The 25,475-nt window shown below is 57.9% G+C and overlaps 1 protein-coding gene across 1 annotated transcript in view; it reads left to right on the top strand.

Annotated features, from left to right (window-relative positions):
* Positions 1-758: 758 nt before the first annotated feature.
* Positions 759-25,475, top strand: part of LOC144730779 (activated CDC42 kinase 1-like) — a 34,909-nt gene continuing 10,192 nt past the window's right edge. The window contains exons 1-12 of the mRNA XM_078611523.1: positions 759-832; positions 13,186-13,350; positions 14,306-14,376; positions 15,697-15,903; positions 16,631-16,783; positions 17,287-17,564; positions 18,805-18,931; positions 19,198-19,344; positions 19,480-19,574; positions 21,813-21,858; positions 22,248-22,396; positions 22,821-22,903. Of these exons, the coding sequence (XP_078467649.1) occupies positions 13,188-13,350; positions 14,306-14,376; positions 15,697-15,903; positions 16,631-16,783; positions 17,287-17,564; positions 18,805-18,931; positions 19,198-19,344; positions 19,480-19,574; positions 21,813-21,858; positions 22,248-22,396; positions 22,821-22,903 (1,519 nt within the window). The 5' untranslated portion in view covers positions 759-832; positions 13,186-13,187. The remainder of the gene's footprint in view (positions 833-13,185; positions 13,351-14,305; positions 14,377-15,696; positions 15,904-16,630; positions 16,784-17,286; positions 17,565-18,804; positions 18,932-19,197; positions 19,345-19,479; positions 19,575-21,812; positions 21,859-22,247; positions 22,397-22,820; positions 22,904-25,475) is intronic.

The following is a 25,475-nucleotide window of genomic DNA, read 5'->3' as shown; positions in this document are numbered from 1 at the left end:
GAGGATCCGGAGAGAAAAATCCACGCGACCACGGTGAGAGAGAGGGAGAGAGACACCGCAAATTTCAAATACACAGCAGCAGGCGTCAGGGTCGGGATGGAACCCACGACTTCCTGCATACCAAGCGAGGTAGTTAACATCTCCTGTGTACCAGGCGAGGTAGTTAACATCTCCTAGCCACCACGGCACTCTAAGTCATGGCAGCGCCGTAAAGCTCGATGAGACGACAAGCAGCGGAGCATTGCGCATTGAAAAGAAACATCATTTCAATCAGTGCACATTTGAAGGCGATGGAAGGGAACGGGGTGATGGGAGGGACGTGGTGGGGTGATGGGGGTGTTTGGAAGTCTTGAGACGATGGGAATGATCAGAGGGGTAGATGGAAATGATGGGATACCACGTTGGTCCAACGTTTCCCACCACAATCCCACAGCGTTGTCGCGTCTCCCCGTGTGGGCGTTGGGAGGGGATCCTCGCGAGGGGAGGCGGCGACGATTGGAGGGATGAGAGAGTGGGCCGCTGTGGACAGCGCCGTGCAGGGAGAGGGGAGGAGATGAGAGGGGAGGTGATGGAGGGGAGGTGATGGGCGAGAGAGGCGCGTGGTTATTCTCGCGGCGCGTCGCTGGGGGCAGCAGCAGCAGCGGCAGGAGCAGCAGGAGCGAGCTGGGTGATTGCGGCGACAGCGTCAGGGATGCTCGGGGCCTGTGGCCGCGTGGGCCTGAGCTGTGGGGAGACGCGGCCCGGGTGAGGGGCGGTCGGGGCGAGGGGGACGATCCCGACACGGGGACCAGGGGCCGGGGCCGCCTGGGGCTGCGGGGCGGAGCGCGGCGAGGTGAGTCGGGGGGCCGCGCATCGCCCGGCCCGCGTGTCCTCGGCGTCTCCCGTGTCCCCCGTCTCACTCGTCTCCAGCCCCTGTCTCCCTGTCTCCCCGTGTCACTCGTCTCTAACCCCTGTCTCCCCGTGCCCCCCGTCTCACTCGTCTCCCTCGTCTCTAACCCCTGTCCCCCTGTCTCCCTATGTGTCTCACTCTCTCTTATTTCGCTTTCCTACTCTCCCTCCCTGTCTCCTCCTCCTCCTTCCCAAACGTTACCAACTCCACTGTCCCCGTGTCTCCCCTCTCTTGTTTACATCTTTCTCCCCCCGTGTCTCCCTCTCCCCTCTCCCCGTGTCTCTCTCTCCCCGTGCCTCTCCCTCTCCCCGTGTCTCCCTCCCCCCGTGTCTCCCTCTCCCCTTGTCTCTCTCTCCCCGTGCCTCTCCCTCCCCCCGTGTCTCCCTCTCCCCGTGTCTCCCTCTCCCCGTGTCTCTCTCCCCGTGTCTCTCTCCCCGTGCCTCTCCCTCCCCCCGTGTCTCCCTCCCCCCGTGTCTCTCTCTCCCCGTGCCTCTCCCTCCCCCCGTGTCTCCCTCTCCCCGTGTCTCTCTCTCCCCGTGCCTCTCCCCGTGTCTCCCTCTCCCCGTGTCTCCCTCTCCCCGTGTCTCTCTCTCCCCGTGTCTCTCTCTCCCCGTGTCTCTCTCTCCCCGTGTCTCTCTTTCCCGGTGTCTCTCTCCCCGTGTCTCTCCCCCCCCCCGTGTCTCTCTCCCCGTGTCTCTCCCCCCCCCCCGTGTCTCTCTCCCCGTGTTTCTCCCCCCCCCGTGTCTCTCTCCCCGTGTCTCTCTCCCCGTGTCTCTCTCCCCCCCCCCCCGTGTCTCTCTCCCCGTGCCCCCCCCCCCTCCCCGTGCCCCTCCCTCTCCCCGTGCCCCCCCTCTCCCCGTGCCCCCCCTCCCCGTGCCCCCCCTCTCCCCGTGCCCCCCCCTCTCCCCGTGCCCCCCCTCCCCGTGTCTCGTGTTTCCCTTCCTCCGTGTCTCGTGTCTCCCTCTCCCCGTGTCTCGTGTCTCCCTCTCCCCTGCCTCATCTTTCCCCCAAGTTCCCCTTCTCCGCCTCCTTGCTCTCTCCATGACCGCCCTGGCCCCGTGTTCCTGTGACGGTGTCTCTGTCTGTGCGTGTCTTGAGTCAAAGCTGGCAACAGTGGGCAGCTCATGCGGTGCATCTGCCAAGCCGTCTGAGTCGGTTCACCCCGTTTCTACGATCGCCTTCTGGCACCTGCAAGGTGCACATAGCCTGGCACAGGCACCGTGGTGACGTCACGGCGACTGTAGCTGCTGTTACGTAAACGCGTCTGTGCTCTGCCTGTCGGCGATTGCACTCACACGTCACAGTAGCTTCCTACCTGTTCATTCGACAAACCCCAGTATAATGCACTAAACTAAACGACATATTTAGTATTTTACCAGGTGAGGCCCCACTGAGCTCTGTAGCTATTGTTCAGAAGCGGCCTGGCAATCACAGCTCGACGAAGTGGCTTATCGTCACGTGCAAATGTACAGCAGCCAGACGCTTTAAACGCGTGACGTTGTTGATGCTAAATGTGGAGGGGAAAACCGCAGGACCCGGAAGAGAAATCCACGTGACCACACCGCAAACTCCAAATATACAGGCGCCAGGGTTGGAATCGAACCCACGGCCTCCTGTATGCATGTTGAACTTCTTTCGCACCGTATGTGCAGCCATCCCTGCTCGTTGGAGGTGCTTGGGGGGAAGGACTGGCGCGGTAGTTAACATCTCGCCACCGTGACACCCGCACAGCAGTGTAGAATGGTCCGGCCGCTTTGTCAATCCACTTGCAGGTTGTGAAAGTCGTTTGTCCATACTTCACCACACTGCTTCGTGCGGTTTTGTTTGAAGGTGGTGTGGCAGGGGAGACCCAGGAATGGTTCGGATGTCCCTCGCCACTGATGGTAGCCGTGGCTGGGAATCGAACCGAGGTCGCGTCGCCGGGCTTCGTCGAGCGCTGCGCTAACCGCCGTGCCACCGCTCCGCCACCCTCTCACATTGGCCGACACTTGTGGAAGAATGTACAGGCTGACCCTAATCCTGACTATTAACCCTAAACACACAGAATCCCTCCCGGTAACCCTATCTAACCTCTAACCCTATCTTACCTATAACCCTATCTTACCTATAACCCTATCTTCTCAGCCAACCTCATATCTAATCAACAGTAGCAAACAAGCCTCTATTTATATCCCTAATCATACACATGCCTGTAACTCTAACCCTTAGCCATGTCTCTAACTATAACCGTAAATTCATCTCTAACCATAACCCTACACATGCCTGTAACGCTTACCCTAATCCTTAGCAAGTCTCTACCCATATCCCGAATCATACACATGGCCTGTAACTATGACCCTAAGCATGTCTATAGCTACAACCTCAAACAAGTCCCGAACTCCAAACATGACCAAGCCACTGACTCACAACCATGACGGGCGTCTAGACACCTGGCTGGCTCTGGCGGGCTGCACGAGCGTGCCCAGCTTCGTGTTGACGCTGTCGTCACCAAGCGCCTCCACGTGGACCTGCTGCTCGTCCCCATTCTCAATAGGGAGCTCTTCAAGTTGCCAGCCGACTCGTCAGCCACCGACTCTTTTCACGGTTGTGTGTGCGGGGCTTATCTTTCCACCCAAGATTTCCCGGGTCACTCGTGGAGTGGGGTGGGTGGCACGTGGCTAGTGGCGGCCACAGACATAGCGAGAGGTGTGCAAGGGGTGGACACATTTTTTGAGTCTCTGGTACGGTGGCGAGATGTTACTGCCTCACCTGGTATACCAGACATGAGTTTGTGGGTTCGATCCCGACCCTGACGCTTGTATACTTGGAGTTTGCATGTTTTCCCCGTGGTCGTGTGGATTTTTCTCCGGGTCCTCTGGTTTTTCCCTCCACAATTAGAAACACGCGTTGATGGTATTTGGCGGCTAGAATTTCCACGTGATAAGTCTAATCGTTGAGCGATCATTTGTGGCCAGGTCGCTTCTGATAAGAAACGACATAGCTCAGTGGACTTGTAGCAGCCACAGCCATCGTGAGGTATACAGGATGTGGTGTGCCAGGTTCTGTAATTCAGCCCTGATTGTACGCAAAGCCTCCAACGTGAAGGGTACGGACGGCTACGGTAGTTTCTATTTTCAAGCCTTTATTTTTTGGTGTTTCTGGATAGTGTCCGAGCATTACACAAAGTGTGCGCTGTGTTGTGGCGGCGCGACTCGCTTTGTTGACGCGTTAAGGGGCTGCCGTTTGCTCTGCTCCTGGATTGAGTGGTGCGTTCCGGCCGGTTCGCTCAGAGCTAAGCAGGGCTGAGCCTGGGCTGCGTGTGGGCTGGTGACTCCCTGTGCGTGCCTGGCTGTCATAGGCAGATGCAGGCCTCGGTGGTGGGCAGCAGAGAGCCAGTGCAGCAAAACCCATTTTTGTGTTGTACTGTACTTCCATGCTTCCTCGATGTGTGCCTCCTGCCTTCGCCAACCCGCGCTGACCAGCCTGGTGAATTGTTCACGTGTGCTCCTCCCCTCTTCCGGTATTCTGGAGAAATCTTCTACTTCCCATTATATGTCCCAGTCTTTATTTTGTACTTCAGAGGTGACAGCTAGACGCAGGGCAGTGGCGGTGGTTGTGGTGGTGTTTGTGTTGTTGGTGGTAGTGGTGATGGTGCTGTGTTGGTGGTGGCGCTGGTGGTGGTACTGGCGGTGCTGGTGGTGCTAGTGTTGCTGGTGATCAAAACCACGTGTTTGTCCCAATGCCAGTGTGGCGTGAACACTATTGGCCTTGTGGAGACGGGGGGCAGCCACACCTCACCCTGACGCAAACCTGGGAACAAGGCGCCACTTTCCTGAGGTTCGGTGGAACAGATGGCCCATTCGTACAGGCAAACCGAGCTCGCACACATGCCAGCAGTGTGCAAACAGCCGCTAGCATCTTCGTACACACCCTGATGGGAGTCGCGTTAAGCTTCGATTGCCTCCACTACCTTCACCACCACCTTCGCCAGCATCATCACCAAAGACAAAGATCCCCCATATAGCCTTAACAGACTGTAGGGGCAAGTGCTGTTCGCGAGCACCTATGAAAGCCGGCACGGCAAACGAGGGGGTGGGTGGCTTACATCACACACCGCACCAGGCTCACGCTTTGAAAGCTGAGTCGACCTAGGGAGCGGCTCAGAATAGATTACATTATGAAACCTCTTTCCGGAAACGGGTACGGTGATCAAAATCAAGCGGCGAAGTGCACGCGCGTCTGCTCTCCTCGCACTCCCACACTCCCACACACGCAACGGCAACAACAACAACAGCAGCAGCCTTGCGCCTGTGCCAGACTAGGTGCGCCACGAGGCCACGTGAAGTGTCGACGACTCGTTGGCAGTAAGTCATGGGACAGGCCCAGCAGGTGCCACGGGTTCACTGAAACAACTGGCAGATGCACCAGCAGCTGTGGCCCCCTGACCATGCCGCCTCGCTGCGTTTTAGCTGCCCGACGCTCCGCTCGTTGTTGTGAGCGTCACTCCTCTTTCCCACCATTGTTGCTGGAGGGCGACTGCTTCCAACTGCCCAGCAGCAGCAGCAGCGTCCTTCACGAGCCTCCTCCATAGAGGCCGATCTCCACTCTGCCTGTAGCAGTCATCGGCAAGTCCACTTTAGCTCCTCATCCTTCTTCACCGCGCCTTTCGGATTAAACACCTGCACACGTGAACACATGCACATCTACAAAGGCAACAACCGCCATTCGCCACTAAGTGGCGGTGACGTCACCACACCGCTTGTGCCAGGCCATGTGCACCTTGAGTGTCGAACGCCCGCTGGCAGGAGGTCACGGGGCAGACCCAGGTGCCACGGGTCGACTGACTGAGATGACTGGCTGATGCACCACCTGTGCCCCCTACTGTGCCAACTTGCTGTGCTTTAGCCACCCGGCGCTCCACTCGTTGTTGTGAGCGTCGCTCCTCCGCCCTCTGTTGTTGTTGGAGAGCGACTGCCTCCAACTGCCCAGTAGCGTACTTCACGAGCCTCCTCCACAAAGGCCGATCTTGACACCACTGGTACCAGTCATCGGCAAGTCCACTCAGCTTCACATCCTCCTGTACCACATCACTCCATCTCTTCTCTAGCCCGTGCCGCGGCCGTTTAGCCCCCTCGATCCGGCCGAACAAGAGCTGTTTAGGCATGCGGTGGCTGGGCATGCGGGCTACATGGCCCAGCCAATGCAGCCTTGCCTGCCGGAGGAGCTCACCGATGCGACTTTGTCCAGATCTTTCGAGGATTTGTGAGTTCACACAATCCAGCCTGGTTATACCCGGGATTGATTGTAGGCAGGCCAGCCTAAATGTTTTTAACCGGCGGAGATGTTCCATTAGGGGGGTCCACGTTTCGCAAGCGTAGAAAAAAGAGGGAATGACCGTGGCCGAGAAGACCCAAAGCTTTGTGCGGAGCGACAGACCAGGTTACGCAACCGATGAACAGATAATGCCGCTTGACTGATTCGGAGTGAGACCTCTGCTGTTAAACCAGAGCCGGTCATGAGCACACTGCCCAGGTATGGGAAACTCTCCACTCTCTCCACAACTGCCCCATCACCGATTGGCAGTTGTGTGGGTGGAGTGCCCGATGGTACAAAATACCCAGGCAGGTGCTTCGTTTTGGTGGGGCTGATGGTAAGGCCCCACCTCCTAGTGGCACACTCCAGTTTCAGCAGCAGCGCCTCCAACTCCTCCTCTGAGTGAGCCGCAATTACCAGGTCGTCGGCATACATAACGTGGTTGACCAATAGGGAGCCATCCCTTGACGGCACCCGGGCATCGATCAGCCTCCCATTGTATCTGTACCAGATGGAATTTCCTCCGGTACAGCTACTGAAGGCTTCACTAACTACATGGTCGAAATAGATGTTAAATAGTGTTGGAGCCAGAGGACATCCCTGTCGCACCCCAAGGTGTACAGGGAATGGCTCTGACTCCTGGCCACGTAGTTTTACCCGGGCCTGCTCACCATCATGAAGGTCCTTAATGAGCGTGAGCAGAGGGTCAGGGACTCCGAAAGCACGAAGAACAACCCAGAGCCCAAGCCTACTGATGGTATCATAGGCCTTGACCAGGTCAATAAAGCATAGATGTGGGTCTTGCTGGAATTCCCTACACCTCTGCTGTAGCAGACGGACAGAAAATATGGCATCTGTGCAGGATCGCCTTCAGTACTTCCTCAACGGATGGCACCTCAGCCAGCCACTCACAGGGGGTGACTTCCTCCTCCAATATTTGAGGCACCACAGCCTCAGCAGAGTCATCCCCACTTTGTCCCACGATGTTATCCAGGCTGAGGGGTTCCCCCTCCCCCAGGACCTCACAGAAATGCTCAGCAAATCTGCAAGCCTGTTCCTGGGGGTCGGAGATTGGATCACCGTTTTTCCCCTAATGATGGTAATAGGTGTGGCGCTGCAGGTTACTTTTTTGATGGAGTTAAATAGTGATTTGTGATCGCAGGCCACTGAGGCAGACTCCATCTCCTCAGCAACCCGCGATCACCACTCATCCTTGCAGCGCCTTACGGCTCTCCGAACCTCCAATCGAAGGCTGCGGTAAGCCTCCTCATTCTCTGACGTGGGATGCTGTAGACGATTAGAGTGGGCCTGTCGCTTTTTCTCAACCATCCTGAATACCTCCTCTGTCAGCCAGGGTCTCTGGGGAGGTCTGGACCGTGTACCCAAAGCAGCCATTGCAGCTGCATGAGTCACAGTCCTAAACCTCGCCCATTTCCCCTCGACATCAGGAGGAGTGGGGGACGATGCCAACCCCAGCCGCAAGCGATTATAAAAATTCTCTACAAAGACACGCACACACTCACACACATATATACGTGTAGCCTTAACTATCAGGTGGGGCGAGAGCTGTAAGCAAGCATTTATTAAGGCTATCGGGGTGCACACGAGGGGGTGGTGTGGCCAGCATTGTGTCCAGCCGCCTTTGTCTGACCATTGCTGATGATTACACACCGCAGCAGGTACTCATTGAAGGCTGAGTCGACCTAGGGGAAGTCCCAACACCGGTTCACACGATTGCCGCTGACGTTAGCTGTGGCCGGGAATGGAATTGCATCTGTGGCACTGCGTGTCGACCGCTGCGCCTCCGCTCTTTGTCACACATAAAGAGACACATTCACACACGCACGCACTCACAGACACAACGATCGCCTGTGTAGCCGTGCAGGCTAGTTACATAAGTCAGGGGCATCGGGGGTGGGTGCGGAGGAGGGGAAGCAGCATCGCTGCGCTGCAAAGCTAGTCATCTTGAGTTCGATTCCAGGCCAGGGCTAACATCAGCCAGCAGTGGGTTATGTCTGAACCAGTGCTGGACCATCCCCCCCCCCCATCTTCACCAACCTACGCTAAGTAGGGCCAAAGAGCCCCCAAGACTTGCGCACAGCGTTAGGTGGGACCTGGGACAGACTTTTGGGGCAAGTGCTGTTCGGAGCACTTACGAAGGCTGGCAAGGTACCGAGGGGATGGGTGGCCAGCACCACACCCGACCACCTTTATCTTCCCAATGGCAATGTTTAAACACCATACCAGGTACTTATTTTATACTTGGCCCTGAATCGGTTCAGATAATTGTCGCCGGGACAACTACAACAACCACCGTTTGCCACGATGTCGCGGTGACGTCACCACGGCGCTTGTGCCAAGCTAGGTGCACCTACACACACATGTAGAAACATCCACACATCCGCACACACGCACGTACAATCATACCCCCATGTCGCCTGTTAGGATATTTTCATAAATCTACATGCTTGTGTAAGACATGTATCCAGAGAGCTGATCAAACACATTCAGTCATTCTTGGCATGTTCCCATGAACTTCTCTTATTGATTCCTTCCCCCGGTGTTGAGGACTCGGGCTGCCAGACACTGTTTCATCTCATCCACCACGCTGTGTTCAACCACACCACCTCACTGCAGGTCACAGCAACACACCCACTCACTCGCTCGCTCACTCGCCCTATCGCCGACTCAACAACTGCAACAATCGCTTGGTGGTGAAAGACGTCACCACGACGCTTGTGTGCCAGTCCAGGTGCACTTTGAGGCCACGCGAAGTGTCGAAGGCTCCGCTGGGAGAAGGTCAAGGGACGGACCCAGATGCCATGAGTTGACTTGACTGAGATGACTGGCAGATGTGTCGCTCCTCTGTCCTCTGCTATCGTTGCCTCCAACTGCCCAGCAGCGTCCTTCACGAACCTCCACAGAGGCCAATCTTGACACCGCTAGTACCAGTTATTGCCAAGTCCAATCAGCTCCACATCCTCTTGTACCACATCACTCCATCTCATTTCTAGCCCGTGCTTGGCATGCGGGCTACATGACCCAGCCAACGCAGCATCCCTGCCGGAGGAGCTCACTGATGGGGATGTGACCAGATCTTTCAAGGATCTGTGAGTTCCTCACAATGCAGCCGGGTGAAAGCCAGGATGGATCATTGGCAAGCCAGCCTGAATGATTCACTCACGCACTCACTCCCAGTCATGCTCTTACTCACCGCACTGCAGGTCACAACAACACAACAAAGACAAAGATCCCCCATATAGCCTGAACAAACTTTCGGGGCAAGTGCTGTTGGCGTCTTAGGATATGAGGGATTTCCCACACCTTACCCCACCGCACGTGACCTGCCGATTGACTAAGTGCGGCGATGTCTGTATATATGTATGTACGTTGAGCTTATTTCGCACCGTACGTAGCCAGAGGTGCAGGGGAAAGACAACAAACTAGACACAAGAATCAGTTCTAAATAAATGAGTTTGTCAATCTAGATGATGATGATTGAAAAGTGCACACAGCTCTCAGTGGCTTCCTCATATCGGAAGGGGAAGAACGTTCCAGACGGCCGCAGAAGCGCATCTGAAAGCAACGCGCAATGCGGTGACCACCGTCTTTGTTTGATGGTTCGCCAAAAGCCACTGCGAGGATGACGGAGTTCTCTTGATGGTTTATGCTCCTCGACGAGATCAGCGATGTATCTCGGTTCGTTTGTGGCGAGCACTTTGCGTGTAATGAGTGCCACCTTACAATGTATTCGTTCTGCAACCGGAAGCCATTGCAGCTTGGTGAGCACTGGATAGACATGGGGGGGGGGGCGGGGAGGAGGGGTGTAAGAAACGCGCACCCCCATCGTTTTGGCTGCCGCGACGGGAGATAGAATCGAACCGGCGACCTCTGGATGTCAAGTCCAGTGCGCGAACCCATAGCGCTGTGCGGTATTGTGCAGTCCAAACTATCGGCCACCGTAGTCTGCGCTGCTTCCACGGCTGCAGGAGGAGGAACGGCACAACAATTCACGAGCTCTCTCCTGAAGCCCTCGCGGCGTGAACAGCAGAGCCCGACATTGGCGTCTATCTCCTGAACGTATTGTCACGTACAGGAATAAGAATAGTCTATGGGCAATGTTAGCCTACTGCCAATATTAAGTCTATGGGCAATGTTAATCCATGGGCCATGAAGTAAATCGCATTGGCGTTTAGCTGCTGGACACATTGCTGCGCGCCATCGTGCGCGGGGATCGATCGGTCTAACAGTGCAATGAAACATTCTTGGGAAAGAAAAAAAACTGTAAACACTGAAAGGTAGAAGTGACGCCGGGGGCCATGGGAACTGGCAGAAATTCCTTCGGAGGAATCGCGAATTGTCGATTAACGACCTCGCAACGACGTCCGGGGGCGAGTGCGCGCGTTGCCGCGTGTGGCCCGGCCACGGGGGCGTGGGGGAGGGCCCGGCCGCGAGCGGTGGCACGGCCGTGGCACTTCCTCGGCGCTGACGCAGGTGACACAGAGTTGTGGCGGTTCTCCTGCGTCGTGACGAGGCCGTGTGAAATGTCTCTGTTTGGTCTCATTTCTCACAGATTTTATGCCGGGGGGGGGGGGGGCAGGCAGGGGGGGCAGGCAGGGGGGGGGGCGGCAGGGGGGGGTTCCCATCACATCACATTTAGAATCAACAACACGCGTTTTGAGCGTTTGCGCTGCTGTAAATGTCTCCACGTGATAAGCCACTTCGTTGAGCTATAATTTGTGATGGCCAGGCCGCTTCTGAAAAATAGCCCTATAGCTCAGTGGGCCTTAGCTGGTTAAAATAAAAAAACTGTTTAGTTTTATAGTTTATAGATGCCCCTCCGTCAGCACAAGGTGTGCGCTGCATCAGCCTACAATTGTACATCGTTGAGGTGGAGGAGTGCGGGCGGGGGTGGTGGGGAGAGGGGCAGGGGAGTGGTGAATAACGAGACATGACAGCGATGCGCACACGCCGTGCTCTCTCCCTGTTGTGCCAAGAAGTGTTGCCGGCCGCAGGGTTTCCCTGTCATCGAACCGGGGCTCTTCCCCCGGTGGCTGCCGTGACAGCGCGGCGCAACAAACCGCGCCGCGATAAGCCGCCCGGGCGTGCCGCTAGGGAACCCGTCCGGCAGCGGCTACCCGTTTTCCATGCCGTCGTACCGCCCCCCCCCCCCCTCAGTGGTAACATCATGGCGGAGCAGTCGGAATCGCTCAGAGAAGGGCGCATTTGGTGCCGTGTTGGAATTTGCCAGAACGTCACACCGTCTCGTATTTACAGGCATTCCTTGACCTACGCCAAAGAGGCGTTCCTGGAAAAGCGCACGTTTTATCTCAAAATTGCATAGGTCAAAAGCAATTTTACCCATAAGGAATAATGGTAAAGGAGGGGGTTAGGGGATTTCACTCACACTCGCAGACATAATCTCCTATATTATCCTCGCATATATCAACACAATACAAGCACCCACAATATTATACTCGGTCATCAATTCTTAACGACCTGTGTCCCTTGCTACAGTACCCTCTCAATAATAACCCCCTTCCACTCCGGATGTTCGCCATCCGAGCCACCTGCCTTCTTCATTATCCCTTCACACTTCGTCATCGTCCCGCACCGGCAACACCATTGGGTCGCAGTGCCAGGCGAGGGTGGGGAGTACGTCGCGTTGCGGGTGACGTTATTCCGAAAATCGCCTCGCGTACGTTAATAAAAGATCTAAAATATTTCCAGAGCGCCGACGCGTTACTCCAAAATGGCGTACCACAAAAGTGCGTGAACCGAGGGCTGCCTGTCCCGGCACATCTCCACCGTCGGTACAATACTCGGCTCGTGATGATCGCACACAGCCCGGTGATGCGGTCTCATGTACATTCATAGAGCGTTTTCACTCGAGGCGCTCAGTGGCGTAGCTTACAATAACGGTGACGCAGAATGGAGTGGTGTCGTTGACAGGGGCATGCTACATGGATTGAGGAATGAGTGACCGCGACAGAGGGGTAGTTAGGGATCACGGAAGGTTAGCGGAGGGACAGGAGGATGTAGTGGAGGGGCGAGAGGAGGGAAGAGAATGGATGATAGAGAAGAGGTGAGGCTTTAAGAGCGGAATGGAAGGAGGTTAAGCATGACAGCCAATGCTAAATAAACTGTCTCGGCCTACTCTTCTAAGCTAGCCTGATGTGCCGCGCCTCGCCAACGTGTTCTACCCCCGGCCAGACCCTGCAGCTGCTGAACAGGAGACACGCGGTGACCTCCAACATCTACACTGACAATGTCCCACCATAGACTCACATTAACTTCTTTTTTCGTATGGCTGATGTAAGATGCAGAGCATCAACTACATTTTCACATTGAGGTGGTCAAGCACAGATAATCGCATCAGGAGCAGCGGAGCGTATTGCTGTAATGTCTTCTAGACTCGCATACAGACCCACATACTCACACGGAGACCCACCGACCCACACGGAGACCCACAGACTCACAGAGAGACCCACAGACTTGCCCTGAGACACACAGACTCGCATGGAGACCCACAGACTTGCCCGGAGACCCACAGACTCGCACGGAGACCCACAGACTCGCATGGAGACTCACAGACTTGCATGAAGACCCACAGGTTCCCACGGAGACCGAGACTCGCACGGAGACCCACAGACTCACAGAGAGACCCACAGACTTGCACGGAGATCCATAGACTTGCACGGAGACCCGCAGACTCGCCAAGATACCCACAAACTCACACAGAGACCCTCAAGATCTGCTTCACAGTCTGCCACCATCTGCCGTTAAGTCTTCTATTCCCTTTCGTTGCTGGACTCGTGGAGATCGCTCCAATGGCCATCAAGACAATCGGCCATCCTCCCCTCTCCCCCCACCCACTTCTGTACTTGCGCACGTCCACCCAGATTCTCTCGTGATGATATTCGACGTATGAATACAACAAAAACGCGCGAATGCCGGGAGACGGCGCGTCGGGTCGTGACGATGGTCCCTGTCGGCGTGCGTAGAGATGCTGCCGGACGAGAGCTCCGAGTGGCTGCACGAGCTCCTGCAGGAGGTGCAGCTGGAGCAATTCTTCCTGCGCGTCCGCGACCAGCTCAACGTGACGCGCCCCGAGCACTTCGACTATGTCAAAAGCGATGACCTGGAGAAGATCGGCATGGGCAAGCCGGGTGAGCCGCGGCGCGGCGTCGCCACCCCCCGCGCTTGGGGAAAAAGAAAGTGAACGCGTTTGTAAATATTTGGAGGGGGTAAAGGAAGCGGCGCTGCAATCAGTGCCGGATGGAGCTAGTGCGGTGCCTGTAGCATATGTTATAAAGGGGCCCTAAATAAATGTAAAAAACGCATAAATATTAAAACACAAATTTTTTACTTGCATAGTAAAGTAATTGTGTTTTTTCATTTGCTATACAGCCAGATAATACGAAAAATCGCTCACCTTAAACACCCAGTCGTTATTAAAAGTTGAAGGCGGTATAGTACTATAGTAATAGAGCAAGTGCAGATTCACTGAAACGGAATTGATAGTTTGAAAGAGTATAGTGCGGGGCCCTTGAGAGTGCGGGGCCCGTAGCATGTGCTACTTTGGCTACTTGGATAATCCGGCACTGTCTGCAATTGGCTCACTCACGCCGCTGCCGGCGGAAGGGGCCCTCCGCTCGAGGGAGCTCGAAAGGAGCGCCCCGCTAGCTAGAGGATACTTTTGGCCTACTCTTCCACGGTGGGCTGGACGTCACCGGAAAAAAAAAAAATCTGGCGCCAACCCACGTTTTACCCCCTCCCCTCCTTCTCACACCACGCGGCCTGCCAGTCGACCAACCGCGGCGGAGTTTCTGTCGACCCTACCTACGGTTTGTCCGCGGCGAACCGATAGTGCCGCAAGTGGGTTTTAGCGGTGATGGTGGCGGCGGCGTGATGGTGGTGGTGATGGCGGTAGCGTGGTGGTGATGGTGGTGGTGGCGGCATGATGGTGGTGGTGATGGTGGTGGTGGTGGCGTGATGGTGGTGGTGGCGGCGTGATGGTGGTGGTGGCGGCGTGATGGTGGTGGTGATGGTGGTGGTGGCGGCGTGATGGTGGTGGTGGTGGCAGCGTGATGGTGGTGGTGGCGGCGTGCGCTGTGCCTGCAGGCCAGAGGCGTCTCTGGGAAGCTGTCAAGAGGAGGAGGACCTTGTACAAGCGCAAGACCTGGATGCCCAAGGTCTCCTCTCTTTTCAATGCTTCCCATGCCGAGGTTGAATGCCTCCGTCCGTCCACCTGCTCGTCTGTGCGTCCGTTTGTCTGTCTGTCACGTGGGGGTCTGGGCAACTCTCGCAAGAAGATGGCCCGATATGAACGCAGCTGCACCATCGGGTGTCTTTGCCGTTAGCGGGTCGTCCTGTAGGCGGCCGCGCAAATTGACGAAAGGGTCGCCCGTAGCTCGGGAAGATAAAATGCGGCGATGAACAGCGGCAGAGCCGTCTCGGCGATGACAACGACGTCAAACGCCGACCGCGCATGCGCGCGGCCCGGCAGCATTGTTACACGTTACGTAAACTCGCTATCGGCTGGGAAGATAACGCTGTTCATCGCCATGATCGTCGGCCATGGTGCAGGTGACCTGATGGCGGCAGTGGTAGTGACGCAGGTAACCTCCAGGTGGTGGCGATAACTCAAACAATCGCCGCCACCAGCAGCAGGCCACCTGCACCACCAACAACAACAGCCGCCATTCGCCACTAAGTGACGGTGACGTCACCACAGCGCTTGTGCCAGGCTACATGCATTTGGAGGCCACGTGAAGTGCACCACCTGCAGTATACCTCCACCTGGTGAACTGCAGGTGGTGCAGGTGGTGTTGGTGGTGCAGGTGACTGGTGGTGGTGTGGGGAGCGGTAGTGTAGTGGTTAGCGGGCTGCGCTACGGCGATCCGAGTTCGATTCCCACTCATTGCCAACACGAGTGACGATTATCTAAACCGGTCCTGGGCCTCTCCTAGGTCGACTCAGCCTAAAATGAGTGCTTGGTGTGGTGTGTAAACATTGCCACTAGGGAGACAAAGGCGGTCGGGCGTGGTGCTGGTCACCCACCCCCTCATGTACCGTTCCGGCCTTCATAGGTGCTCGCTAACAGCACTTGCCCCTACAGTCTGTTAAGGCTTTATGGGGGATTTTTGTCTTTGTTTTTTGCTGGTAGTAGTGCTGGTGGCATAGTTGTCAACTCCTTATCAGTGCCCTACCTTATTACAGACCAATTCAGGCCTCATTGGTCACCCCATGCCCGTTATACATCTCAACGTTCAACCTACACATCACAAGGGAGAAACACAAACAAATAGACAATTTTTTTCACCCGCATTGAAACGGCTGTCCGCCGTATGGACCTGAAAACTCAATCTCCCTGTTCCAGAATCCGGGGTAAACCGTGTGCGTTGACAGCTTCGTTTTGGTGGTACTTGTGGCGGTGCTGGCCGTGGCGGTGAAGCTGGCGGTGGCGATTGAGACCGCGTCGCCGACACCCGGAGCGATTTGCCCGCCCACAGGTGTTCATCGGCAAGCAGAGCGAGTGCCCGTCGCACCCGTCGCTCACCTTCCGCAAGGTGTCGCCCACGCCGGGGGGGCAGGACCCCCCTCCGCAGAGCCTCACGTGCCTCATCAACGAGAAGGAGCTGCGCCTGCTGGAGAAGCTGGGCGACGGCTCCTTTGGAGTCGTGCGGCGCGGGGAGTGGTGCTCGCCCTCGGGGCAGCTGGTGAGGACTGTCGTGGCGGCGTCCATTGTGCCCGTCGTCCCCATCATCCGCATCGCCCCCATTGTCCCCATCGTCCCCATCGCTCCCATCGCTCCCGTCACGCCTATCGTACTGTCGTGGCGGCGTCCATTTTGCCCGTCGTCCCCATCGTTCCTATCGCTCCCGTCACGCCTATCGTGACCAGCGCGCCCATCGCCCCCATCGCGCCATCTCGCCAGTTGTGTCCCGATGAAGCGCCCGCCAGCTCCCCCCGACGCGACCGGGCTGCACGGCGGTTGTTGTTGTTCTAATAATAACAATAGGAACATTGTTTATCCAGGAGAACCATGCCGCTGCTACATTTAGTGTTTATTTGTGAGACGTTTTCAGCCGATTAATGACGACGAGTCGTCGTGTTTATTATTCACGTGGGAGGAGGACAACGGAGCGCCCGGAGAAAACTCCACGCCTCGCGCAAGGGGGCAACGCTCGATCCCCGTACAGACGCAAACAGGTGGCGATTAGTCCCCTTGCTGTGCTGCCTTCTCCTGGCCAGCCAGCAGTACGGTGCCTCTTCGACACCCATGGGTATAAAGGAGTCTCACAACGACATCCATGCGGTGATCCCCACCAACCCTCGCTGCTGCCTCCACAGCGCCGGGTCACGGGCAGCAGCCACGTGCAGCGCGGCCGCCGCCGTTGCGATGCTCGTAGTCGGTGCTGAGGTCGTCGTCGTCGTTGTGCGCAGGTTCCCGTGGCGGTGAAGTGCCTGAAGACCGACATGCTGAGCGCCCCCGAGGCGCTGGAGGACTTTGTCAAGGAGGTGAACACCATGCACATGCTGGACCACCCCAACCTGATCCGCCTCTACGGGGTCATCCTCACCTACCCCATGAAGATGGCAAGTGCTGCATCACCTCCCAACTCTCTCCCTCTGAAACCTCCCCCGCATCAACTCCCAAACGTCTCTCCGCAATGTCTCTCTCTCTCCCTCCATCATCTCTGCCCTCCCTGTTGGTGGTGGACCAGCATCATGGTGGTGGTGATGGTGGTAATGGTAGCGGTGATGGTGGTGGTGGTGGAATATTGTGGTGATGGTGGTGGCGATGGAGGAACGTGGTGGTGGAGCAGTAGTGGTGATGGTGGAACACTTGTAGTAGTGGGCCAGCGTGGTGGTGGTGGTTGTGGTGAAGGTGTTGATGGTAGTGGTGGACTACCGTGATGGAGCAGTATGCTGGTGGTGCAGGAGCAGTAGTGGTGATGTGGGACCACCGTGGTGACAGTAGTCGTGGTGGTGGTGGTGGTGGACCGGCGTGTGGTGGCTGTGGTGACGGCGGTGGTTGTGGTGATGGTGGTGTTGGAGCGCCGTGTCACACCGCCGTTCGTCTCTGCCGGCGCACGCAGGTCACGGAGCTGGCGCCCCTCGGCTCGCTGCTGGACCGGCTGCGGCGGAACCAGGGCCGCTTCCTGCTGTCGACGCTGTGCCGCTACGCCGTGCAGGTGGCCACGGGGATGAGCTACCTGGAGACGCGGCGCTACATCCACCGCGACCTCGCGGCGCGCAACATCCTCCTGGCCGCCAGCGACCTCGTCAAGATCGGCGACTTCGGCCTCATGAGGGCGCTGCCGCAGAACGACGACCACTACGTCATGTCCGAGCACCGCAAGGTGCCCTTCGCCTGGTGGGTGGCGCTCCACCCCTCCTCCCGCACCCCCCCCCCCCCCAACAACTCACGCAGACGTTCGGCGAAGTCCGCTAGATTGGCCCCCTCCCCCCGGATCGGATCCGGCCGGTGGCATATTTATTATTTCGTAGGACACGCCAGATTTATCCCCCGGGGTCATGAATTAACCTTGCTTTGCACAGATAATAATATAAATATATATGTACGCAGGTTTCCCCTCGCTTTGTGCGGTAGACCCGTTTCGGGAAAAAAAAGTGGGCGCGCAAAGCGAAATTGCGTAGCGGTCACCCAACCCACAATGCACCGCGCGAGGAGACAGCTGCCCGCCGAATGGCGCGCTCAGTCCACGGTACACACACGATGCTGTCCCACATCCCACCGCATAGCCGCAACGAATTGTGGGTAGAAGTAGGTTAGCTGCTTATATACAGTATACACAAAATCGCAGAAACCGAACCTGCAGCTTCAGGAAAAAATATGTTTTACCGGACATTCAAATGCACAGCCCACTCTGAGGGACACGACCGGAGATTGACGCAAACCACCACAAGATGTGAACTGCAACATCGGCGTCATCGGCGTTTGTGAACGCCGCACGACGACGTTTATAACCGTGAGCCGCTCCTCACTCGCCGAGGGCCGGCGATTCGCCAGCCACGTGGCCACAGCTGTCGGGCGAGTGAACCGGCGCCTTGAATGAACGACGGAACCGGACGACGCATACCCTAGTCTTCACCGCTCTCCTGAGGATGCGGACGATGAATAAAGCAGCAGAATTCGCGCTCGTCTAGCGTCGTCCGTGCTCGTGTTTTGTCTGTGCCACCCTTCCCCGCGCCCTCCCCTTCAACCCCCACATGGCCCCGGATCACCGCGAGTTCACTTTGCTCGCAGGCTGCCGCGGGGGCGAGCACACAAGCCCTGTCGTTCATCCAGCAGCGGGTAGAGCCTGCGTTGGCTGCAGGTCTCCGACGCGTTCCCGGGTCGTACCGCGCGACGTTCGGCATGATGTCCGACGTTTTGCTTCGCGTGCCGGAAGCCTCTTCTGGAACTGAACCAAGCCGCTGACCTTCTCGCGTGATTGTACAGCGTTGTAGCCTCTTGCCTCTGATTGGATAATCGATGGAGAAAGTGAACGCTTTCAATTCAGCCACCTGAAGACGCGGTGGCCTGTGCCCCCCCCCCTCGCTGCGTGTGCCACCCCCCCCCTCCTCACCGCGTCTACCACCCTGGCCCCTAGGTGCGCCCCCGAGAGCCTCAAGACTCGCACGTTCTCGCACGCGAGCGACACGTGGATGTTCGGCATCACGCTCTGGGAAATGTTCACCTACGGCCAGGAGCCTTGGGTGGGCCTCAACGGCAGCCAGGTACCGCTACAGGCAGACACCCCGCGATCGCTCTCTCTCTCACGCTCTCTCTCGCGCTCTCTCTCTCGCTCTCTCTCTCGCTCACTCTCTCACTCTCTCTCGCTCTCTCTCTCTCGCTCTCTCTTGCTCATGCCAGAGTCCCTGGTGCGATACTCGAGTCCCGGCAGCTATAATTTAATTGTCATGCCCGTAATACGATCGTATCGCATCGATGATCGCGACGCTATCGACGTTCACGCTGCGGCAATGGAACGGTGCCGCGACAGATCCTGCACAAGATCGACAAGGAGGGCGAGCGGCTGCCCAAGCCGGAGGACTGCCCGCAGGACATCTACAACGTGCTGCTGCAGTGCTGGGCCCACAGGCCCGGCGACCGTCCCACATTCATGGCCCTCAAGGACTTCCTCAAGGAGGCACGGCGGCTCACCCTCACCGCACACGGCTCGCCCTCGCCGGGTAAAAGACGGGTAGTGATCATAACGACGTCAATAAATAGATAACGTGGCTGCCCCTCGCCCCCCCGCCGTGTCCTCCTCTCCCCGCCCCAGGCCCAGCCCACAGAGATGCGGGCACTGCAGGATTTCCACGAAGCGGAGAAGCTTTCCATCCAGGTGAACGACGTCATCACGGTGCTGGAGGGGAGGTGCGCCCAACGCCTGTTCCTCCGCGTCATCGTGACGGCGCGCGGCGCGCCGGCGGTCGCCACGGCTCGGCGTTGGATTATTTTGCGAGTCCGTCCGTCCGCACGCCCGCCCGTCACGCCTGCGAGGACGGGCGGCCGCGACGGGGGGTCTGGGTGGCGCACGGCGGCGGTAGCGAGCGCGCCCTGCACTGCGCTCCAGAGGTTCGCGGTTGGAGACCACCGGGCGCCCCCCGGTTGATACTAACCGGGTGCGGTGACCAACGCCGGCCCGACCGGCCGGCCGGCTCGTGGTCGCAAGGTCACGGGAGGTCAAATGTCGGTTGGGGGCTAAGTCCATCGTCCCTCCTGGGTTGACGGAATGAGCCAAATGAGTAGCACATCGTGGAGGGGTGGGGGGGTTGGAAACCAACAGTGCTACAGATAGACTCGCCCCCGTCATAGGAACGTGGAATTTCCGCAAAGCGGGTTCAGGGCTGTAAAGGGGATTTGAGCACCGACCTCATTGCTCAACACCCGAGCAGCGGGGGAAACCACTTTAGGGAACTTTTGAACCCAAAACACTCGCCGCCTGCTTCAATGCAGACGTCACAGATCCCGTGACTTTATTCCACCAAGAGGAGGAGGCCGTTGTGAGCCGGCGTCGCGTTCCAAGTTTGACAATCATAACAAGAATGTGACGTCGCTGTCAACCCCTTATCAGTGCCCTACTTTATTGCAGACCAATTCAGACCTTATTGGTCATCCCATGCCCTGATAAATCTCAGTGTTCACCCTACAAAGGCCCATCACAAGGAAGAAACGCATACAAATACAAATTTCCCTGTACAAGAATACGGGGTAAACCATGTCGGTTGACAGGTATGATGATAATGGATTTTTATATCGCGTCGTTCACGACGCTGTGCAGGACGGAACAATCAATGAACAAAAAAAGAATATAGCATCTCGCAAGATGCCACGGTGGCGAGATGTTAACTACCTCGCCTGGTATACAGGAAGTCGTGGGTTCGATCCCGACCCTGACGCCTGCATATTTTGAGTTTGCGTGTCTCCCCGTGGTTACATGGATTTTATCTCCGGGTCCGATACATTTCCACACGATAAGCCACTTTGTTGGGGCTATTGATTGTGGCCAGGTCGCTTCTGTGGGCCTTACCTGGTCAAATTAAATATTGTTGAGCAGTTTAGTAGTTTAACGACGACACAGCGCGACCGAACCAAGGTCAACGCAATGAAAAGGCCGAAGTAAGTGATCAGATTCATCTTTTGTAAGGGGACTCGAACAAGTGGAGGCGACTTAACTCGGCATATATACTGAGCGGTGAGCGCGTTCCTACGCCGCCGCCGGAGCTGCGGACGCGTGGCGCCACCCCACAGCCTCGCCGATTGAGCGGCTCCCATAGCGGAGGAATGAAGCACCCACGGACGGGGCGCGGGCTGCACCGAGGGGGAGATCGAATTACCCTCAAACTACCCGGTCGGGTAAAACCGGCAGAGCAGCATCGCGCTCTTGCAGACTGATGCCCGCCTGTGAAACACTCAACTAGTGCCTTCCTTCCTCCCTGCTGCGATGGCGTTTGCGCCGGAGGAACGGACGCGAGTAGCAGGCGCTCTCGCCCGTTTGATTGACGTTGAGAGCGGCGCTCGCCCCACACACCACAGCGCCTTCCTCCGGTCACCTCTCGGCTCTCGGCCCCCAATCCGATCGTCTGCCGCAGTCCGGCCAGGGGGATTCCCCGCCGTGGGGGGATGTTAACTCCCTCGCCTGGTATGCAGGAAGTCGTGGTTTCGATCCCGACCTTGACACTTGCTGCATATTTGGCGTTTGCGTGCCTCTCTCCCCGTGGTCGCGTGGAATTTTCTCCGGGTCCTCCGGTTATTTCCTGCTGTACATTTCCACGTGATAAGCTACTGCGTTGAGCTATCATTTGAGGCCAGGTCGCTTCTGAAAAAAATAGCTATATAGCTCAGTGGGCCTTACCTGGGAAAATGTACAGTTTAGTTTTATATTTTATAGATGCCCCTGTCAGCACAAGGTGTGCGCTGTGTGTACGCATCGCTGTGCGAATTTGTGCGATGGAGCGTGCGAGTGTGAACGCACGAATGAACGTGCCACGCCGCCCTCAATGGGTGCTCGCGAACAGTACCTGCCCCGAGCGCCGCTCGCCGAGCTCGCATGGAGACCTTTGACCGCGCGCGTCCGCGTCCGTGCGTCCGTGCGTGCGTTTGTGCTTTCAGAGCTGAGAATTATTGGTGGCGTGGACAGAACAAGCGGACGCTGCAGGTGAGTCGGGGAAGAGCCCGAACCGGTGGTGCGGTTGGCATGGGCCCTGGCGCAAGGAATGAGATGCTCACTCCCGCCCCCCACCACTCCCCGTCCCCCTCAAATTCCTCCCCCCTACCAATCGCCTGCCTCACTCAAATTCCGCCCCCCCCACCAATCCCCCGCCCCCCTAAAATTCAACCCCCCCCCACCAATCCCTCGCCCCCCTCAAATTCCACCCCCCCCCCACCAATCCTCCGCCCCCGCAAATTCCACCCCCCCCACCAATCCTCCTCCCCCCTCAAATTCCACCCCGCCCACCCGATCTTCGGTTCACCCCAAATCTCCTGTGACGCTCTGGCCGCGACGTTCCGGCCGCGACGCTGAGATCCTGGTGACGGGCCCCGCAGGTGGGGCCCTTCCCACGGAACGTGGTGACGGCCGTGGCCGGGCTCTCGGCCCACGACATCAGCCTCCCGCTCAAGAACAGCTTCATCCACACGGGGCACGGCGCCGTGCGGCCCGAGAACAGCTGGGGCCACCCCGACCGCATCGACGAGTACGCTCGCTCACCCTCGCTCACCCTCTCGCCCTGTCACCCTCTTACCCTCGCTCACCCTCACTCCCCCTCAACCACCCTCACTCTTGCTCACCCTATCACCCTCAATCACCCTCACTACACAGACGAGTGCGTGAGATCAACACTGACCCTCACTCACCACACTGACCCCCAGTCACCACACCAACAAGCGTGTGACCCTCTGTGTGTGTGGGAGCGTGTGTATACGTGCGTGTGTTTTCTACCTTAAATGAGTACCTAGCGCGGTGTGTAGTAAACATCGCCACTGAGTGTGGTGCTGGCCACCCACCCCCACGTGCGCCGTGCCGGCCTTCATCGGTGCCGCTCGCCAACAGCACTTGCCCCAACAGCCTGCTCAGACTATACGGGGGGGATCTCTGTGTGTGTGTGTGTGTGCGCGTAGCCTGTACCTGGGCAACCCCATGGAGCCACCGGACGTGCTGCAGGGAGCCACGCTGCCCACCTCCCTGCCCGGCCGTGTCCGGAGTGAGTGCTGGGGGAACCCCACACGCGGTCCCGCGATCTCCGCGATGCACAGCGGTGCCCGGTGACGTGGGCCCCGCTCCGCACGGCAGGGCGCGTCCGCCGGGCAACGCTCCCCAATCGCTCACGGGCCGCTCGCTCGCAGCTCACAAGCGGCTCGTTTACTGACGGCTCTCCGCACGCGGCGTGCGTGTCTGTGCGTGCGTGTCTGTGCGTGCGTGTCTGTGCGTGCGTGCTCGCTGGAGTGTGCACGGGGAGCGGGTATCGTGGTGGTTATCGCTACGCTGTGCCTACGAACCCGGCGACCCGAGTTCGATTCCCGCTCACGGCTAACACCGGTGACAATAATCTGAATCGGTCCTGGGCCTCCCCTAGGTCGGCTCGGCCTCAAATGAGTACCTGGTGCGGTGTGTAAACAACATCGCTAGCACTGGGGAGACAAAAGCATCCGGGCGTGTTGCTGGCCACCCACCCCTTTCGTGTGCCATGTCGGCCGTTATAGGTCCTACTCGCTAACAGCACTTGCCCCAACAGCCTGTTTAGGCTATATCGGGGGGGCTTTGTCTTTGTCAGTGGGGTGTGCTCACCAATGGCTCACTCAGGCTCACTCACAGCTCAGTCACTAAGAGTTAATTTCCTGGCAGCTCACTCACTACCAGCTAACTAACGCCTCGCTTGCCGTGTGTGTGTGTCGCACGCTCGCCGTGTGTGTGTCGCACAATTGCCGTGTGTGTGTGTGTCGCACGCTCGCCGTGTGTGTGTCGCACTCTTGCCGTGTGTGTGTATCGCACTCTTACCGTGTGTGTGTGTGTCGCACTCTTGCCGTGTCTGTGTGTGTCGCACACTTGCCGTGTGTGTGTGTGTCGCACTCTCGCTGTGTGTGTGTGTGTGTGTGTCGCACGCTCGCTGTGTGTGTGTGTGTGTGTCGCACGCTCGCCGTGTGTGTGTGTGTGTGTCGCACGCTCGCCGTGTGTGTGTGTGTGTCGCACACTCGCCATGTGTGTATGTGTGTCGCACGCTCGCTGTGTGTGTGTGTGTGTCGCACTCTTGCCGTGTGTGTGTGTGTCGCACGCTCGTCGTGTGTGTGTGTGTCGCACGCTCGCCGTGTGTGTATGTGTGTCGCACGCTTGCTGTGTGTGTGTGTCGCACGCTCGCCGTGTGTGTGTGTGTGTCGCACGCTCGCCGTGTGTGTGTGTGTGTGTCGCACGCTCGCCGTGTGTGTGTGTGTGTCGCACGCTCGCTGTGTGTGTGTGTGTGTCGCACGCTCGCCGTGTGTGTGTGTGTCGCACGCTTGCTGTGTGTGTGTGTGTGTCGCACGCTTGCTGTGTGTGTGTGTCGCACGCTCGCCGTGTGTGTGTGTGTGTCGCACGCTCGCCGTGTGTGTGTGTGTGTCGCACGCTTGCCGTGTGTGTGTGTTGCACGCTCGCCATGTGTGTGTGTGTGTCACACACTTGCCGTGTGTGTGTGTGTCGCACGCTCGCCGTGTGTGTGTGTGTCGCACACTTGCCGTGTGTGTCGCACACTCGCCGTGTGTGTGTGTGTCGCACTATTGCCGTGTGTGTGTGTGTCGCACTCTTGCCGTGTGTGTGTGTGTCGCACTCTTGCCGTGTGTGTGTGTGTGTCGCACTCTTGCCGTGTGTTTGTGTGTGTCGCACTCTTGCCGTGTGTATGTGTGTGTGTGTGTGTCGCACCCTCGCCGTGTGTGTGTGTGGCACACTCTTGCCGTGTGTGTGTGTGTCGCACGCTCGCCGTGTGTGTGTGTGTGTGTGTCGCACGCTCGCCGTGTGTGTGTGTGTGTGTCGCACACTTGCCGTGTGTGTGTGTGTTGCACGCTTGCCGTGTGTGTGTGTCGCACACTTACCGTGTGTGTGTCGCACGCTCGCCGTGTGTGTGTGTCGCACACTTGCCGTGTGTGTGTGTGTCGCGCGCTCTCTAACCGCTCACTAACGGCATTGCGTTCCATCACTGTGTTCCATTCCCCCCCTGTCGTTGCTCAACCTCTGTGCCTCCCCTTTTCTCTCTCTGTCTCCTTGCTGCTTTATGCTGCTGGGGTAGAGGAGCCCCCACCTCGTCCCCCACAGCCGGCCATCATGGGCAGCAGTAAGCACGGCAACGCGATAGCCACCGCCACCGTTGTTACGACCGCCACCGCCACTACCGCTACCACCATCACCACCGCCACTATTGCCACCACCACCACCGCCACCATCACTACTACTGTCACCACCGCCACTACCGCTACCACCGCCGGCACCGCCGCTACTACTGCCACCACCACCGCTACCACCACCGCCACCACCACTACCACTGCCACCACCGCCACCACCGCCACCACCGCTACCACTGCCACCACCGCCACCACCGCTACCACCGCTAACCAGCTGGATCGCAGTTCAAGGAGCTCACAGACGCTTGAAAGTGCTGAAAGCAGTGCCTATTATCGGCAAGCTCCTCTGGCAGTCGATGCTGCGTTGGCTGGGTCACGTAGCCCGCATGCCCAGCCACGGCTTTCCCAAGCAGCTTCTGTTTGGCCGCATAGAGGGGGCTAAACGGGCGCGGCTGATACCAGCGGTGT

This window comes from Lampetra planeri, chromosome 36 (assembly GCF_965212315.1).
Source record: "Lampetra planeri chromosome 36, kcLamPlan1.2.h2, whole genome shotgun sequence".
Taxonomy (NCBI): domain Eukaryota; kingdom Metazoa; phylum Chordata; class Hyperoartia; order Petromyzontiformes; family Petromyzontidae; genus Lampetra; species Lampetra planeri.
This window is presented reverse-complemented; position numbering and strand designations above follow the sequence as displayed.